This window comes from Varanus komodoensis, unplaced genomic scaffold (genome assembly GCF_004798865.1).
Source record: "Varanus komodoensis strain SLA01 unplaced genomic scaffold, ASM479886v1 scaffold46_3, whole genome shotgun sequence".
Taxonomy (NCBI): Eukaryota; Metazoa; Chordata; class Lepidosauria; order Squamata; family Varanidae; genus Varanus; species Varanus komodoensis.
In genome coordinates this window covers 1,619,888-1,637,586 of record NW_025336044.1, presented here as the reverse complement: position 1 = coordinate 1,637,586, position 17,699 = coordinate 1,619,888, and the positions used below count along the sequence as shown (strand labels likewise).

Below are 17,699 nucleotides of genomic sequence, written 5' to 3'. Positions count from 1 at the left end.
CTCCGGACACTCGGGGACAAACAGGGCCCAAGCGGGGCAAAAGTGGGCCTTGCCTGGGGAAAGGGTGGGAGGGAGCGAATCGTCTGCCTGGGAGCGAGGGGCTGGGAAGGGCTGGAAACAGGCTGCACAGCCAGCCCCCGCCCTGCCCGCGGCCCAGAAGCGCAAGCTTCGCAGCTCCTTGGCAAAGGGGCGTCACGCAGCAGTCAGGCAGAAGTGGAGCTGCTCCAGCAGAGAGCAACTCACCTGCAGATTCATGCCCGTGCGGCTGCGATTCTGCTGTGGAAGGAAGGGGGCGCACCCACACCGCAGAGCGGGAGCTGCGTCCATCCGTGTGGCTCAAGGTGGGCAGGCGCCCTGTTTGCTGATTTCTTTAGGGGGAAGGATGATGCTGGGAGAGATCGGTGTGGGAGAGAGGGTGGGCAGCACAAAAAGCCAGCTGGAACGGGGTTCTTGTTTAAGCCCCGCACCTGCCCAAAAGGAAGCTTAGCAGGGAGAGCAGAAGCGACTGCGAGGCCCAACAGCCTGGGATGAGAAGAAGAAGCTAAGCTGGGTGCTCAATCCAAGAGGGTCAGAGACAGCAAAGGCAGGAAAAGAAGCGCTGTCGAGAATTTGACTTGTACGTGGCAGGAATTTGACGCGTGAGTGTTTGAGGTGTCTGTGGTCTCTGTATTTCCAGATAAGGAAAGGAGCTTAACGCAGGGCGCCGTTCCTCTGATGGCCTTCAGTTCATGCACATACGGGTTGCCTGCAGCATGTGAAGAGCAATGGCCTGCACCCCTTTTTAAACACTCCCCAATTCCAACTCTAAGGAACTCCCCTGCTCCCCCGCCCCTGCAGATCCTTCCACATGCACACTGAGGCTCGGTCTGTTCCTAGGTCCCCACAACCCCCAACCCGGCTGTTCCCTCTACCAACTTCCATTCACTGCAAAGCCTCCAGGCCGTGCTGGGGGACACGCCACTTCTCCACCAGATTCCGCTGCAGACAAGAGCTTCCTTGCACAAGCTGATCACCGGCCCCGGTTTGCTTGGTTCCCGGCCCCCGAAAGCTCTGCGACCAGGCCGAACCCGGCAGGCGCTGCACCCCGAGCCCTGGAGGTGGCAGGCAGGAGAGAGAGCTGGCAGCGTTCGGGGCGGATGCCTGCCGCACTTCTCGTGAGCCCACGAGCTCTTCAGGAGCCAGGTAGCCTGGACAGACCGTCGTCGGGCCTTGCTTATCCACAGACTCACACCAGCCCCGGGGAACAACCAGGGCTCCGGCTGTAAGGACACTGGCCCCCCAGGCTCTTGGGCAAGCCTCTTTCACTGAAGACCAGGGCTTCTTCTTCCAGGACATTCTTCCGGCCCTTTCAGGCCTTGCAGGCAATTTGGCCGGCAACTCCCCCTGGCAGCCAGAACTGACGTGAGCTGCGAACCACAGGCTTGCAGGCGTGCCCGCTGCACACCTCCAGCACCGACGCAACTGCCCGTTCTCCCTTCCTCGGCTAGTCAGAACACCTTGTTCGTGAATCATCAAGGAGGGCGTCTCTCTGAGGTGCCAAGCAGAGAAGGCAGAGCGCGAGAGGAAAAGAGCCGAGGGAGGGGCAATTTTGACCGGAAGCACGGCCTCCAACAAACCGGAGGCTGCGTTGAGGGGGGGCTCTCGCGTCATGCGTCCCTCAGCATCTTCCCTGCAGTGGCCCAGCCAAGAAACAGGTTCTCAGCCTCCACAACGGGGGGAAAGCTCACCTGGACCCACTCTTCCATGGGGCCGCAGAAATGTGCTGGTTAAAGGAGGTGCCGGTGCTAATTCAGCAGCCAGCTTCACCCTCGCACAGAGGCTGATCAGCCACGGAGACTCATCAAGCGACCCAGGCTGGCCGGGCACATTCTGCTCCATCTCCCAATTACCCACGCCGGGGCCACTGTCCCTGTGCAACCCACCCAGCGACCTGGCAAAGAGCACTGGTCCCAGGGGGCTGTGAAGCACCCGGCCACGTGGGTGCTCGGGCTTCCCGCGAAGCCGTGGCTGGCCGGGGGAATCGGTGGATGCGGACTGCCGGCACAAGGACTGCTGGCGAGCGTCCCTGTGTTGTGCGAACCCTCCTAGGCCACGGGATCCACTGGCAGAAATCCCAGCGAGGCAGGCCTCCTCTCCTCCAGCCAGGCTTGTACAGCGTTAAGCGGCAGACGCTTTTCTTCCCAACCCAGACCGCTCCGGATGAGCTAGACTACAATTCCCAGGAGCCCTCAGCCGCTGTCCGGCACATCCGAGCGGGATTGGGTTGGGCCAGGCCTTACAGAAGGCGCCTTCCTCTGCGTTGAGGCGGTGGGCTTGCTGACAGCTCTTTTTTGCCTCCTGAAGGGAAACCAGCGTTCTTTTTTGGCTTTTACAATATTGTGTGGCATAGCCAAGTTTGCTGACGAAGGATCTTTTTCAAAGAAGAAAGCAGGGCTGGTCGCGTAACCCACAGAGGTATCGGGGAGCAAACAGCCCATCCTACGTGAGACCACATAATATTGTAAAACAAAAAAGGAAGGGACTTACCTGAGCCCCTAACAGGTACTCTCGGGTCTGCAGCGGAGCCCTGGGGTGGGGGTGTGCTTGGCCAGCGAGCCTGGCAGTGGTGGAACTTGGAAAAAGGGAAACAAAAGCGGAGGTCAATGACGGCTGCCCTTTCCGCCCGACCCTTCCAACCTGCTTGGGCGGGAAGAATCTGTCACCGGCACACCTAGACAGAGCCCGAGTGGGCGTTCCAGCAGGAAAGACCAGGCCACCCCACCCACGACCGTGCCGAGGAAGACCAGGAGACGGAGGGGGCCGTGGGGACAGTGCCACCCAAGATCCCGGAACAGGTTTGGGGAAATGGAACAGGCTGGCTACAGGGTACTGTGGTCAGTGGTGGGCTTCCAGGCACAATCGCGAGGGACGCAAGATGGAGGACTGTGCCTGCAAACATGCCACAAACCACAAGCCTGCTTTTAATTCTGCCTCTGCCACCCGCTCACCTCAGGGTGCAATCCTGAGCAGTTTTAGGCAGAAAGCAGGCCTCTTTCCTGTCTGAACACGCACAGGTTCATGGACTAAGCCGCCGCAGTCACGCTTCTCATGCCCCCTTCCTCGGTTCACTCACCTCCGGTAAGAACCCTGGCTTACTTTACAGGGTTGTTGTAAGGACTGACTCGCTAATGCCCGTAAAGCTCTTTTCACACTGCAGAGCAACGCTATTACTGCTAAGGATGACGAAGCTGCCGTGAATAATAGCAGCGATAAGCCCACAATCGACAGCCGCCCTGTGGATGAAGCGCGCTCCATACGGACACTGCCGTCTCCTTGCAGAGAGGAGCAGGTGAGGCGGTGGGCTCGGATCCAAGGGGTGACAGAGCGGCGCAGCTGGACGAAAAGCGGCGGCCTCGCCATGTGTCCCTGTGTGTCGCCGTGTGGGGGAGCTGAGCTCCACCGACACTTTGGCACGATGAACGTAGGACCAGAAACTGTGGAGACGGCTCCGAGTGCTTTGGTGGACAGAGAAAATGCAAAGGTCGGCCCAAAGAGAGAGAAAAGACCTCCAAGAGAGGGAAACAGACGCGCTTTCCAAGGTCAGCCACATGGCACGGTGCAGCAAATCAGATCTCGCTGAAGGAGACCTCGAGATGGATGCGAAGAGCCGAGGGTCCTAGTACTAAATGCTGAGGCAAACCATTCCAACACGGGTGCCTGGTACTAGGCACCTAAATCCATATATAGGCACCCAAGCATAAATGGACCCATTTTTAGTGAACTCCCCAACGGGAGCGCCGGGTGCCGCTTATATTTTCAGGTGCTTGAATATAAATTTAGGTGCCTACCTTTGGAATTCCAACTTGGACATTTTCAGTCTGATTCTGAACTTTCCTGAGCCTCATTTTCTCCATCTGTAAAAAACAGAAGGGGAAACCGCTGCTTACCCTCCTTCCTTCGAAATCAGTCGTGTTGTGAGTCGGGTGGGGGGGAGATATGCACCAAATAGATACGAAGAAGCGTCAGCCACCCACAAAAACAGCAAAGAAAAGTGGCGAGTCCCAAGACCACACTGTGCTCGATACAACATGATGGGGGGGGAGGGAGGGGGGAGGGGGGAGATGCTGCGGCCGACAGATGAAAAAGCCCTAGTCCGTTTCATGCACTGAACTCAGGCGAGGGCTACCCTACAGACACAAAGGGGGAGGAAGGGCTCGAGAAAACAAAACCGTGCACACACTCACACTGGAAACATGCACGAGAACCCTTCCCCATGCGTCCCCAGCAGGCTGCTCCTGCAACAGAGTCCCTGCTTCCCTGCATTTCTTTTGCGTCGCTCCGAACCTCAGTTAGGCTTGCACGATTCTGCCTCGCAGGCGGCCCCTCAGCGCTCAACCGGCCGTGGGAAGCCCACGGATGAGTCAGATTGCAGGAACGGTGCTTCACCATTGCAAAACGCGGCCACCACGTTTTCACCGACACCTCGACGTTTGCAACGCAACACTGGCCAGAGCAGCTGGGCTCTTTCCACCCTGGCCAAGAGCTCGTTGCCGCTCGTTTCTCCTCCCCGCCCGCCTTACCTCTTCGTTGATATTAAAGCGCGAAGGCTCCTGCCGACTTCGGTTCGACCGCCTCACCCCATACACGTCGGGGTACTCTTCCCACATCTGCAAAGCAAACCAGAATCATGGGGTGCAAGCCATCCTTCGGTCAGGGGACTTCTAAGAAACTTTGCCACAAGAATTTGGCGAGGAGGGGTAGGGCGGAGAAAGCCTGACTGGCCCAAGACCCTCCAGTAAGTTTTGGGGCTAAGCAGGCCTTGAACCCGGATCCACTGGACCAGGTCCACCACACTGCCCTCCAGAGTGCATTAGAGATTCCAGCCAAGAAGGATCCCTCCCCGTTCAATGAATGCAAGAAGCCCCCCTCTCCACACATGCACTTGCCCCGGTGCATGGAAAGAACTTTTCCCGAGTTAGCTTGAAGGAAGCACTGGACATGCAAATAGAAGTCTATGGACCTCGAAGCCACTGGCCAAACACAGAAAGCAGCATTCAGTGCTCAGAAGAACATGAGGCCCGAACGACCAAAAGTGTACCCAACCAGTGCCAGGCGACTGGATCTGTTTTGCATCTCCAGCACCGGGAAGTAGACTGCATCCACCTATGGAGGCTCGGTTGAAGAAGGAGACCAGGCCGCCATGATTTGGTCCAATCGCCTTTTCAATCCCCAAGCAGTGCCCACCCACCAGCGCGCTGCATTGCAGTGAACGTCAGAAACGGATGACAACCCTCGTCTACGAGCCCCTTTATAAGGGATGCCACGGATCCACACAAGCAGAAATAGCTATGAATAGCAAGCGTTCACGCTTTTTATGCCAGAGGTAATAAATGCTCATGGCAGCCTTTCCTAGCCTGGTACCCTCCGAAGGTTTTAGGCCGGGGCTCCCTCCAACCCCAGCCATTACTGCTCACAGCCAGAAATGCTGGGATTAGTAATCCAAAACATCCGTAGGACACTGAGTTGGGGAAAGTGGGCTTAGTCGCTCTGCCTCGCACTGCTCCCCTCGTGCCTCAGAGCATCAAGGTGTTTCTCTTGGACGTTGCGCCTGGGCAGCTTGGACAGCCCTTTGCCCTATTTCCTTTTGATCATTTCGGAAGCTCTTTTCCCCATCCATCCCTGCAGTTGCTCAAACTCCTGTATCAGAGACGCTCGGGCCCCGCAAGACACACTACCTCTGGTGGAAGGAACCCAGAAGATCCATGCGGAGCTGGCCACCCAGACCCAAAGACCAAAGAGCAGGAGGCCTTTCCATGGCTGTGTGGCCAGGCCACCCCGCCACCTCACCCCAAGACCAGGCCATGGATACTGTTGAGCCACGTGTACAAGGAGTCTGGGAGTGCCGTACTTTTTTGACATCCGCTATCCTTTCTTTCTTGGAAGCCGGCTTCTCTTTGGCTTCCCGGGGTGTCTGCTGAGATTTGGAACCCGTTGACCCACTTTCCGAATCCGACTGGCTCTCCGAAGACTCCGAGCTGCTGTTGGATTCGCTTGCATGGTCGCTGCCCTGCTCACTGTCCGACTGGCTGGCAGAGTCGGACCCCGAGGCTTCTTCAGAGGCCGAGTGACTAGAGGCAAAAAGAGAGCGCATTTCAGCATCACTTCAGGCACACTGACGCTCCCGCATCCTCAAACACTTGTGCAGTCGCCTGGTGCAAAGGTTTACACAAATCTGCAAGACTCTGTCTCCACACAGAGGCATCGAAATGCTTCTCGAGAAGCGCTCGGGGGCCGCTGAAGCAAAAGGACAGAGTCAAAAGGCTCGAAACTGCTGCCACTGTGCCCTGAAAGCTCTTGGCACCCGTAACAAAACGTTCATGAATGTGGGGGAAATGACGGAAATCCCCAGTGGTCAGCAGTGGAGGGGAAGCAGCCAGGTGGGAGGAGAGCATTGCAAGAAAGGCTGTCTCTGTGCTGAAGAAAGGCAGAAAAAGGGTCACGGGGGTGACCCAAGTGGGCCTCTGGACGATGGGGGTGGAGGTGTGCTCCAGACGTATAGGGTGCCACCCGGGGAAGTCCAGGGGGCTGATCTGGCCACCGGGCCTGGGCTTCTTCAGACTGGTCCGTGGCCAGGATCCGAAATAGGCAGCCTTCAGCATGCAAGACCCTCTGCCTGTGAGCTGAGCTGGCTCGCTCCCCAGTTCAGGCAGGAAAACAATAGCAAACCAGTGGGAACCCAGTGCCCTTTACTGGCAGTCCCAGTTATTTTCATTACACAAATGTACTCTCTCCCTTTCCAAGGGCCCCAAGTTTGCAAAGTTTTCCTCTGCCCCATGTTATCCTCACAACAACAACCCTGTGAGGTGGGCTAAGAATCCGTGGACTGGCATGGAGTCACATGAGGAGCTTTGCAGTTGAGCAGAGACTGAAACCAGGGTCCCTCGTGTCCCAATCCAGCGTTTTAGCCACAATGCCATGCTGACTCTCTCTGGTACCGCATTTGGAGACGGCGTTTTATGCACTAAACAGAACCTTCCCCAGAATGATCAAGAACAACACAGACACACTTAACACCATGAACAGAAGTGCGGAGGGGGGAGCACTCAGGGAGGGGCAAGAATAAGGGACTTTGTGCCCCCCCACCCATTAATACTACATATATGCAACACAGGTGTTAAGTGAAGAAGCAATTTGCACATGCTCTGAGGCAAGGATCCTCAAACTACAGCCCGCAGGCCAGATATGGCCCACCAAGGTCATTTACTCAGCCCGCCTCAGAGCTTTCGGACTCATTCGGAGAAAACAATCTCCGAACGAGTCCGAAAGCTCTGAGCTGGCGCAGGCACTCTCTGAAACTCTTTCAGTTTTGGAGACTAGCAGAGAGCCGGCGCACACGCCAAATTGTGACAGCTCCATTCAACTGCGCGTGTGCTGGCTCTTCCCCCATCGCACGCATGCACTGGCTCTGAATACAGAGAGGGAATATGGAGTGGGAATACAGAAGAGAGGAGGGCAGAAGAGAAAGGGAGAGAGACGAAGACACTAAAGAAAAGATAGAAGGTAAGAAAAGTATAACTTTTAAAATATATTTTAACTATATAATACTTTTATTAATGAATGTTTCTGTGTCAGATTTATTTTATTTTCTAAATGCAGTGGTTCCTCAGTTCACGGACTTAATTCATTCCACAATTCTGGTCATGAACCGAATTGGTCGCAAACCGAATCAAATTTCCCCATAATGTTCCATATAATAAGGTTAATCCGGTTTTTTTTTAAACTACAAAAGTGCAAGCCACGTCCCCAGGCTGCGGGCCGAGCCACGGCCGCCTCGCCAGGCGGGGTAGACAGGCTGAGGCGGAGCAGGCCGCGGCTCCTGCGCCTCCGCCATGGCCTTCTGTGGGCAAGCGGCCGCCACGTGGCGGGGAGAGGCGGGGGGCGCCCCGCTCGGCCCCGTCCCTCCCCTCGCCGCCCTGGCCCCGGCCTCGGAAAGCAGCCCGCCCCTCCGGCCTCCCGCTCCTGGAGCCGGGAGCGCCTGCGAGGGACCATCCTTCCTCGAAGGCCCCAACCTCACGGCTCCCCCCGTGTCACGCTCTCCCTTTCGGCAGCCGCACGGCGTCATCTTGGGCTTCTGCTGCAGCCCGAGCGAGCGGAGGAAACATGTTTTACTTTAAAAAAATATAACACAGGTTTAAAAAGAGAGAGAAACTCACTGAATATTCACTACGTCCTGCGACCCGACTCCATCTTTGCAGACTATATGCAGAGACATAATTTGCAGAGATACACCTGGGTTGCAGGACCGAGCGGACAGTCAGTGAGTTTCTCTTTTTTTTGAAGCTCCTTTATTTTTTAATTAAAAAAAATCATCATTTTTAGCAGATTCAGAAGTTGCTCCCCTCCATCTCTCCTCTTCATTTTTGCTCATGAAAAATAAATTGTAATGCAAATTTTGATGCAGGATGCCACACGCCATGTATTTCTATGGGTGTGCACTGATGTGAGTGCAGATTTATTAGTGTCATTTGGTTGCTATTGGAGACGGCGGTTAAAACAGGTGGTGTGGAGGCGACAGATCGCTTCATCGCCGCCTGTCCATCGCTTTCCAAAAAGCGATCCCCTGTGGATCACAGTACAACATATGTAAATGAGCTCTGTGCTCATGATGAGCTCATGATTGTTCTCTGCAGAAATGGTCCTCATCGTATCAGTTTTATACTCATTGTGTTGCTGCGGACTCGTTTCTGGGGTGTCACCTTCTCATTAGCCGAAAGCAGGCCCATACTTCCCATTGAAATACTAATAAGTTTATGTTGATTAAAATTGTCCATTTTAAATATTGTATTGTTTTCTCCTGGTTTTTTGCACTACAAATAAGATATGTGCAGTGTGCATAGGAATCCGTTCATATTTTTTTCAAACTATAGTCCGGGCCCCCCAGCAGTCTGAGGGACAGTGAACTGACCCCCTGTTGAAAAAGTTTGAGGACCCCAGCTCTGAGGTACGATGTATTACTCATGTCTGTGATCCTCAAAATATTTAGGTTTGGTTGGGAAAAGCCCCCGCACCTGAACCCCAGGAGAGCTGCTGACAGTGCAAATGTTAAGTGTGCGAGACACGCTAGAGATGTATTTGCTGCAACACATCCTCCTGGGGCCCACACATCTGGATCACGCTCCAGCATCATCGAGCTACAAAAGCCAAGCCAGGGCAGTCGGCTGGGCTCTCAGCGGCTTCCATCCACTCCTGTGGAGCAAAATTAACATGCGGCCACTTGGGATGCAAGGGGCCAAACCTACCTTTTGCTAAAAACCCCCCTTCCGACCCAGCACCTTCCAGGTGTGCTGCCTGCCACCCTCATCATTCCCGGGGAGCCAGGCCGCTCCTCACACCTGGGGGCGGGGGGGCACCAGGAAGGAGAAGTGTGGTGCAGACAATCCTGAGCCAAGGGTCTGGCTTAGCAGGATGCGGCAGTTTCCTATGTCCCATCCTAAAATCAAAGAATAAATGTTTCCCATCCATCCATCCAGGCCCAGTCACCTTTCTGTTAAAATCAGACCCCTTCCTCCACAAGCATTTTGCATAGATTTGCACAGATCGGTGCACTGCAGCAAAGAGGGGGTGGCAGTGGTAATGAGAAGAAAGGGACAGCCCAGGAGAGTTTCTGTCAAGACAAATGCATTAGTGGAAAACTGCCTGGAAAAAACGGATGCATTCAAAGCATGGTGCTGCAGGAGAATTTTGGGGATACCCTAAAGCATGGGTCCTCAAACTATGGCCCGTGGGCCGGATCCAGCCCGCCAAGCCCATTTATCTAGCCTGCCTCAGAGGTTTTGGACTCACTGTGCACGCACCCAGCGGAGGCTTGCTCATGCGGGGATTGTTTTGGACTCGCTCGGAGAAAAGGCGCCTCGCCATGCGCGCACCCAGAGGCAGCTTGCTCGCAAGGAGATCGTCTTGGACTCACTTGCGCACCCCCCAGCCTGGCCCGGCCTGCGCCCCCTGCCTGCAGCCCCTGCCTGCACCGCCTTGGCGGCCCACGCCCATCGCCGACACCTTTCAACTGGCCCCCTGTTGAAAAAGTCTGGGGACTCCTGCCCTAAACGGTCAGAAAGATGTACACGAGGGCCCTAGATCAATCCAAGACAGAGCTTTCCCTGGCAGCAAAAATGATGGTAATTTATTATGTTCTATTGTATTTCAATGTATTTTATTGTGTTGTAAGCCGCCCCGAGGTTTCGGCAAGGGGCGGCATAGAAATGTTATAATGATGATGATGATGATGATGATGATGATGATGATGATGATGATGAAACCAAGGCCAGACTTCCCCGGAGAAAACCGTTCCCTAGGGCAAGTTGAAGCCAGAAGACGCAAGGGAGGACCAGCCACGAGAGGGATCGATTCCATAAAGGAAGCCGCAGCCTTGAGCTGGCAAAAGCAGAGCAGCGCTGCCATGGACAGCTCATCCTGGGGAACATTTATGCGGAGGATAGCCATAAGCCAGGGACAGCTTGACAGCACATGACAAAGACAACAACAAAGATACCACAGGTCTTCCTTGCATGCACTACACAGACTCACACATCCGCACTCTTGCAATAACAAGACGATGATGATTTTTGTCTCCTATTTTCTTTCTCAGTGACTCTGAGAAAGCATTAATTCTGCAAATGTGGTACACAATATATATATATAAACAATGTTAAAGAATGTTAAGATTGTCCTGCTTCAGAAGCTCAGCTGTCCCATCTTAAAGTCCGTCAGACTTTTTCCTGACTCATCAGCATGTTTTTTTCCTGTTCCCATGGGACATTCTAGATTTCCACAAGGGCCCTTTTATTTTTATTTATTTTTTATTTTTTATTTTTTTGGAAAAAAGCTGTTTTCTTCAAGTTGACTAAGCTACAAACCTATGCATGCTTAGAGAAAAATAACTTCCACTGTTCAAAGCCTTCCCCAGCCCATGTGGGGTAAATATTCAACTTATTTCAGTCTAAAGCCGCCCCGAGGTTTCGGCAAGGGGCAGCATAGAAATGTTATAATAATAATAATAATAATAATAATAATAATAATAATAACAACAACAACAACAACAACATGCATAGGACTGTCTGTTAACTAAATTATTGGAGAGGGGTTTGAAATTCAGAAATACTTTCAAGTTCAGTACAATGAAATGTGGCCAAATGTAAAATAATGTTATCTGTAACAACATACTGAATGCTGAGTGCTTTAAAAGTATACTTCTTTCAAACACAATGCAACATGCATTTAAAAGCCTATTCAAAAGGTGAATTATTTAAAGGGAAAATCATGAAAGAGTGAAAATAAGATGCACTTCTTCGGGAAACTGGCAGGGGGCAGCAGGGAAACAGCTGGAAAAGGACCAGCTGCAGAGATGAAGTAAACCAGGAGCCATTTTACATATATCCTCTCTTCCACTTTCCACCATCTTACAGATCTCCCTTCCTATTTCTCCCCTTGAAAAACTCTACCCGGACTACAAATAAATGCAAGGATGGACACCTAAAATCAGAAGGATGCACTAAGACCTGCCACCTCTTATTCTGTTGCTTCTGGGGGAAAAGGCCAGGTGGGAGACATTACAGGTAGCACAACGACCACCTCGCATCTTGCTGTGCAAAGGCCAGGTAATGCATCGTTTGGCACCATCCAGGCTTTCGACTTTGGTGAGACAGAAAGAGGCCATTTCTGTTCTAGCTGCATGCAGTTAAAGCAAAATGTACACAAGCAGTGTGCCTATTTTACTCTGAGTAAACAGACAAAAAAATCCAACAGTGTGGGACTCTCGGCTGGGGGGCGGTGAATTGAAGGAGCCCCTGTGACTAGCACCAGAAAAACCCAGCTTCCACAGTTCCCATCTGCTCTCACACAGTCATCCTCTCAGTCTAATGTTCCTCCTAGGCAGGCAGGCTCCAGGTAATCCACCTGAGAAGAGCCTTCTGGGATGGGGTGCCACCACTGAGAAGGTCCTGAAAAGATGGTGGAAGGGTCCAGGCAAGTACGTAGAGGAGAGGTTCCTCTGACGGAGGTCCCCAACCTTTTCGGGTCCATGGGAATATCTGGGGATTTGACAAGCTGCTGTGGACACCTCAAAATGCCAAATCAACGAATCGCCGCCATGACCTCTACCTGCTTTAGGTATGGCTCGTTACTGGACAGCTAAAAGTCTCTTCAATTCAGCTGCTTGCTGGCAGTGGGGTGCAAGTGCCCCGTCCTTTGAGGAGGAGGCTATTACACAGATAAATTTTGTCCTGGAACAGTCTTTTATATTCACTGCTATACGTCCTCTTTAAATTATCCACCTGCTTTATGGAAATTAACAAATGGAAATCCTTTAGAGAGTTCAAAGACTGGTTTTATAAAATTGGAAGGCTATGCACCCACCTCCCATAATGCCATGGATTGAGGACCTGGCAATGTTTTCGATCTACCATTAAAAAGATACTTAGTTGGATATTTATTTATTTGTGATATTTATATGCCATCCTATTGCAAAAGCCTCAGGACAGCTTACATAATAAAATACAAATATCAATATAAATAAATTATAACAAGTATCAACAACATAAACAAATCGACCCACTCTGGCTGCAGTTAAAATATAATATTAAAAATACCATATTAAAACTTATTAAAATATTGATGAAATAAAAAGGTCTCAACCTGCCACCGAAAAACATATAATGACGGCACCAGGCGGACCTCTCTGGAGAGCACATTCCATAGATGGGGCGCCACTGTACAGAAGGCCCTCCTCCGGGTACTGTCTCCTAATATCTTTCACGGAGGGTTCCCAGAGGAGGGCCTCTGCTGCCGATCTCAGAGGGCAGGAGGGCAAATACAGAAGAAGGCGTTCCTTTAGGTATCCAGGTCCCAAGCCATTTAGGGCTTTATGGGTAATAACCAGCACCTTGATTTGAGCCCAGCTTTGATGGGAAGCCAGTGGAGCTGATAGAGGACTGGGGTTATTTGAGAATAATGCCCAGTCCCCGTCAGCATCCTGGCAGCTCTGTTCTGCACCATCTGAAGTATCCAGACAGTCTTCAGGGGCAGCCCCACGTAGAGCGCGTTACAGAAATCCAACTGGGAAGTAACCAATGCATGTGTCACTGTTGCTAGGCAATCTTCCTCCAGGTAGGAGCGCAGCTGATGGATCAGCCAAAGCTGAAGCTGAAGGAAAGCGCTCCTCACCACCTGAGCTTCCAATGACAGCTCTGGGTCGAGGAACACTCCCAAGCTGCGGACCCTGTCCTTTAGAGGGAGTGCAACCCCATCCAGGACAAGGCCCAAGTCACCTACCCAGGAGCTCGAATCACCTACCAACAGGACCTCTGTCTTGTCTGGATTGAGTTTTAGTTTATTGGCCCTCATCCAGCCCATTACCTCGGCCAGGAATCGGTTCAGTACAGCCACTGCCTCACCTGGATTGGTTGAAAAAGAGAGGTAGAGCTGGGTGTCATCAGCATACTGATGACTCCACAGCCCAAACCTGATGACCTCTCCCAGCAGTTTCATGTAGATATTAAATAGCAAGGGCGACAAAATGGAACCCTGCGGAACTCCATGGCATAGCTGCCATGGCGCAGAGACATGGTCCCCCAGCACCACCTTCTGGAATCGGCCATCGAGGTAGGAGCGGATCCGCTGCCAAGCAGCGCCTCCTACTCCCAGTCCCGCCAGTCTATCCAGGAGGATACCATGGTTGATGGTATCAAAAGCCGCTGAGAGGTCCAGGAGAACCAACAGGGACACACTCCCCCTGTCTCTCTCCCAGGTCATCATACAGGGTGACCAAGGCAGATTCAGTATCATACCCGGGTCTGAAGCCGGACTGAATTGCGTCCTGATAATCAGTTTCATCCAAGAGTGCTTGGAGTTGTTCCGCCACCACCCGTTCCAACGCCTTGCCCAGAAACAGGATGTTGGCCACCGGTCTATAATTGGCAGCCATCTCTGGATCCAGGGATGCCTTCTTTAGGACAGGCCTGATTACCGCCTCCTTTAAAGGAGCGGGCACCTGGCTGTCCCTCAGAGAGGCGTTAATGACCTCCAGGATCCAGGAACCAATCCCGTGTTTGGCTTTGGTCACCAGCCACGAAGGGCAAGGGTCGAGTAAGCAAGTGGTGGGATGTACTTGTCCAAGCACCTTGTCCACATCATGGGGCCGCAATAACTGAACTCATCCATTAATGCCTGACCAGACGGAGTCATTGGCATCTCCCCTAAAGGATCTGAATCACTTGTGGAGTCCAGCTCGTGACGAATCTGAGCGATTTTCTCCTTAAAGTGCCGGGCAAAGTCGTCACAGCGGGTCATTGAAGGTGGTACAGGATCTTTCTTAGGGCCACGATGTATCAGCCCATGTACCACTCGAAAGAGCTCTGCGGGTCGGCACTGTGAGGAGGCAATGGAAGTGGAGAAGAATTTCTTCTTCACCGCCCTCACCGCCACAGCATAGGCCCGATAATGGGCTCTTGAGTGTGGGTCAGATTCATCCCATGATTTCCTCCACCTACACTCTAGACGTCTCCCAACCCACTTCATCACCCGTAATTCAGATGTGTACCATGCGGATGAACGGGCTCTGCCGGGCAGGAGAGGACGCTTAGGAGTGATCGTGTCAATCGCTCTGGCCATTTCCTCAATCCACAGTGAAACCAGAGCATCAACAGGAGCGCCAGCTTTATCAACCAGAAAATCCCCCAGAGCCTTCAGGAATCCATCCGGATCCATTCGGCTCTGAGGGCGGACCATCACAACCTGGTCCACACCCTTACAGAGGGAAGGGCCAGCTCCAAGCTCAAACCTCACGAGGAAGTGATCTGACCATGACAAGGGAGTCAGACACAAATTCCTCACCCTCAAATCACCCTCTTCCTGCCCCGTTGGGAAAACCAGGTCCAGCGTGTGACCACATTCATGGGTCGGGCCTATGACATGTTGAGACAGTCCCATGGCCGTCATGGAGGCCATGAAGTCCCGAGCCGCCCCAGTCAGAACAGTCTCAGCATGGAGATTGAAGTCCCCCAGGATCAACATCCTGGGGGTCTTCAACACCAGGTCCAAGACGATCTCCCTCAGCTCAGGCAGGGAGTCTGATGGGCAGAAGGGTGCACGGTACACCAACAGAATTCCCAATCTGTCTCGGTCGCCCAGCACCAGGTATAAGCACTTTAGACCTGGCCTCGAGAGGACATGAAGCCCCGCAATATACGCATATATTTTATAAACAGGAAAATGGAGGCAAATTCAGGTGCCTGTTGATGCAGCAGATATCAAAACAGCCCAAAAATTAGGTATTAAAGTAAAATGTACAATGTAAAACTTCAGTTTCCGGTGAGATACAGAGGAGGCCTGGAAGATTTCAGCCAGAAGGGCATTCCAGAGTCACAACATCACCACCAAAATGTCCTGTGACTCCTGCCAAATTTCCCAAGGTGGAAGTAAAAGAAAGATGCCCAGTAGTCACATGTATTTCTGGCAGAATATAGTACCCTGTATTTTGGCAGGAATTTAACCTGAACTAGCTCAGCTCCACACATTATACCAGATTAATTAAAGCTAGGATTATTTTCATTTTTTATTGATGCACCCCATTCAAAAAACAAGGCAAGATGACATCCACAGTAGGGCAATATCCTTACCCATAATAATCAAAATGTCACCAAATGGTGAGAACACCTTTGGGTTAGGCTAGAGGATAAACAAACCTGGAGCGGAGGACTAAAAATGGAGACTGGGAGTTAAAATAGAGTATAGGAGAAAGATGCAGATGCTGGATAGTGATGGATTCTAGCGCAACCCTATCAAATGCCGTTTCCATCTGATGGATTTTCTGTGGTAAGGAAAGAAGTGAGAAGTGGCACTGGGAGAACACAGGACATTTTGGAGCCCTGTCAAAAATCTGCAAATGAGGCAAGCCAACTACACAATAAAAGCTCTGTCCGGGAGCAAGCAAAGGTGAAGGAGCCCCGTGAGGGGAGAACGCGGTTCACCACATCCTTAAGACCATGACATGACCTAAGAGATGCAGAAGAGCACGCCTGAGAGATTCATGGAGAAGCTGTCATTACGCAATTGCTCGGAGATCCCATAAGCTTCCAATGTTTCCCAGTTTTTCTTCCACACAAAGTTGCAGGGGAACACAAGATAATTATACAACGCCATTTGACTCACCATCTGCCTAGGCTGGGAGCAGCTTTTGGAACTTGTAACAAACCGAGCATTTCAACAAAAATGTATTTTCCTCTCTCTCCTATGGGAAAAGCTAAAGATCACATCTTACATTTGCAAGAGCTCCAGAGGCAGTATGAAGGAAGGAGACAGATAAAAGCTCAGAAAGAAAAAGTGCTAGAAGAAAAAGCAAAGGAAACGGACATCCATCCCTAATGTAAAAGACTCTGCTCACCAAGGGATTTTTCTTTTAAACCTACACGCACCACTCCTTAATTCTAACCATGCTGCAACAATGCAGATATGAGGAGGAAAGCATTCTGCATGTTCTCAGGGGCAGATGCCTGTGCATTATTTGCTTCACCCACTGCTGAGATTTCAAACTGGTTCTGGAGTTGAAACAGGTACTGAAAATCCTTTGGAAACGGGGAGTTCAGACCCAGGCTGGTGCAGGAAAAGAACGATGGAAGGGACAGCAGTGTTTCAGAAATGATCGAGATTCCTGCAGCACCTTAAGGACAAGCAGATCTAGTTGGCACAAGCTGTCGTGCCCATGCATCAGGCGCATGAGAGGTTATCCTCAAAATGACAGATTATGAGTACATGATGGTCTGGGCAGGGGGAAAGGGGATGTCAGCTGGTGAGAAGCACAGACAGTGATCATTAGTTTAATAGTGGCCATGCACAAAACATCACTGGGTGAAAACTCAGACAACTATCAGCTGATTGTCAAATGCCATTTGATATATTAAAAATGTGTCCTTTTTCAAACCACAAAATAGAGTTAGACTTCATGAATTACATTTCGTGGTCCCCCATTTCAACTAACCTTAACCCTGTGCTTTTAGCAGTGCTTTGTTTGGAAATGTTTTGACCAGAGTGGACTGGTTCAGCTGAGGCACCTTACTTTAAATTCAAGAATATGTAGGAAGAAACAAGAACGGCTGTACCGAACTTGATATACAGTTTCTTAAAGACCTAAACACATGAAAGAAAGCTCATATTTCCATTGTTTGTAGCCATACTGGCTCTCTGGGGCCTCCCAGGTTGCTTGGATGAGTGGCCAATTCTTCTCCCTCATATGAGAACAAAAGACGATGCTTCTTGCCATGGATTTCATATTGTTCTTCTCTGCTCCTATAGTCTCCACAATCTCCCACTCGTTTCAGGGCACATGGAATGGCAAATCTGCTTCGGTAAATCAAACAGTCTTTTTTACACAGCAGAAGCAGCTCTTCTCTACCGAGTGACTGGGGGGAGCCACTTCCAAGCCAACTTTCTCTGCTGCTCCTCTTCCTAACAAGCTGGACACCACTAAGGCTTAGCATGGCTTCAAAAGACTGTCCTGGCTTTTAGATACTGGAAACGTTCACTACTTTACCTGTTGAACCTTAATAATCTCCTCGCCTTTCTTCTAGTACAGTCGATCCAAAATAAGAGATAAACCTAATTGCTTCTGGAGAACTAACATAAAGGTTAGTCTGCTCCCACGCTTTCTGTGTTTTGCCAGATCAGTTTGG

General features: G+C 51.5%; 1 protein-coding gene across 8 annotated transcripts in view; it reads right to left on the bottom strand.

Annotated features, from left to right (window-relative positions):
* CHD2 (chromodomain helicase DNA binding protein 2) overlaps nucleotides 1–17,699 on the bottom strand; it is an 80,982-nt gene that overhangs the window by 52,115 nt on the left and 11,168 nt on the right. For 5 of the 8 annotated variants that reach the window (XR_006416171.1, XM_044445076.1, XM_044445078.1 and 2 more), the window contains exons 3-5: nucleotides 5,888–6,107; nucleotides 4,560–4,646; nucleotides 3,828–3,893 (exon numbers count right to left, since the gene is read on the bottom strand). Coding sequence is in view for 7 of the 8 variants with exons in the window: in XM_044445076.1 (XP_044301011.1) it covers nucleotides 3,828–3,893; nucleotides 4,560–4,646; nucleotides 5,888–6,107 (373 nt within the window). In the remaining variant the exon portion in view is untranslated. Of the gene's footprint in view, nucleotides 1–2,526; nucleotides 2,612–3,827; nucleotides 3,894–4,559; nucleotides 4,647–5,887; nucleotides 6,108–17,699 lie in introns of those variants that run through there. The other 3 variants (XM_044445074.1, XM_044445075.1, XM_044445077.1) reach the window with 2 other exon arrangements.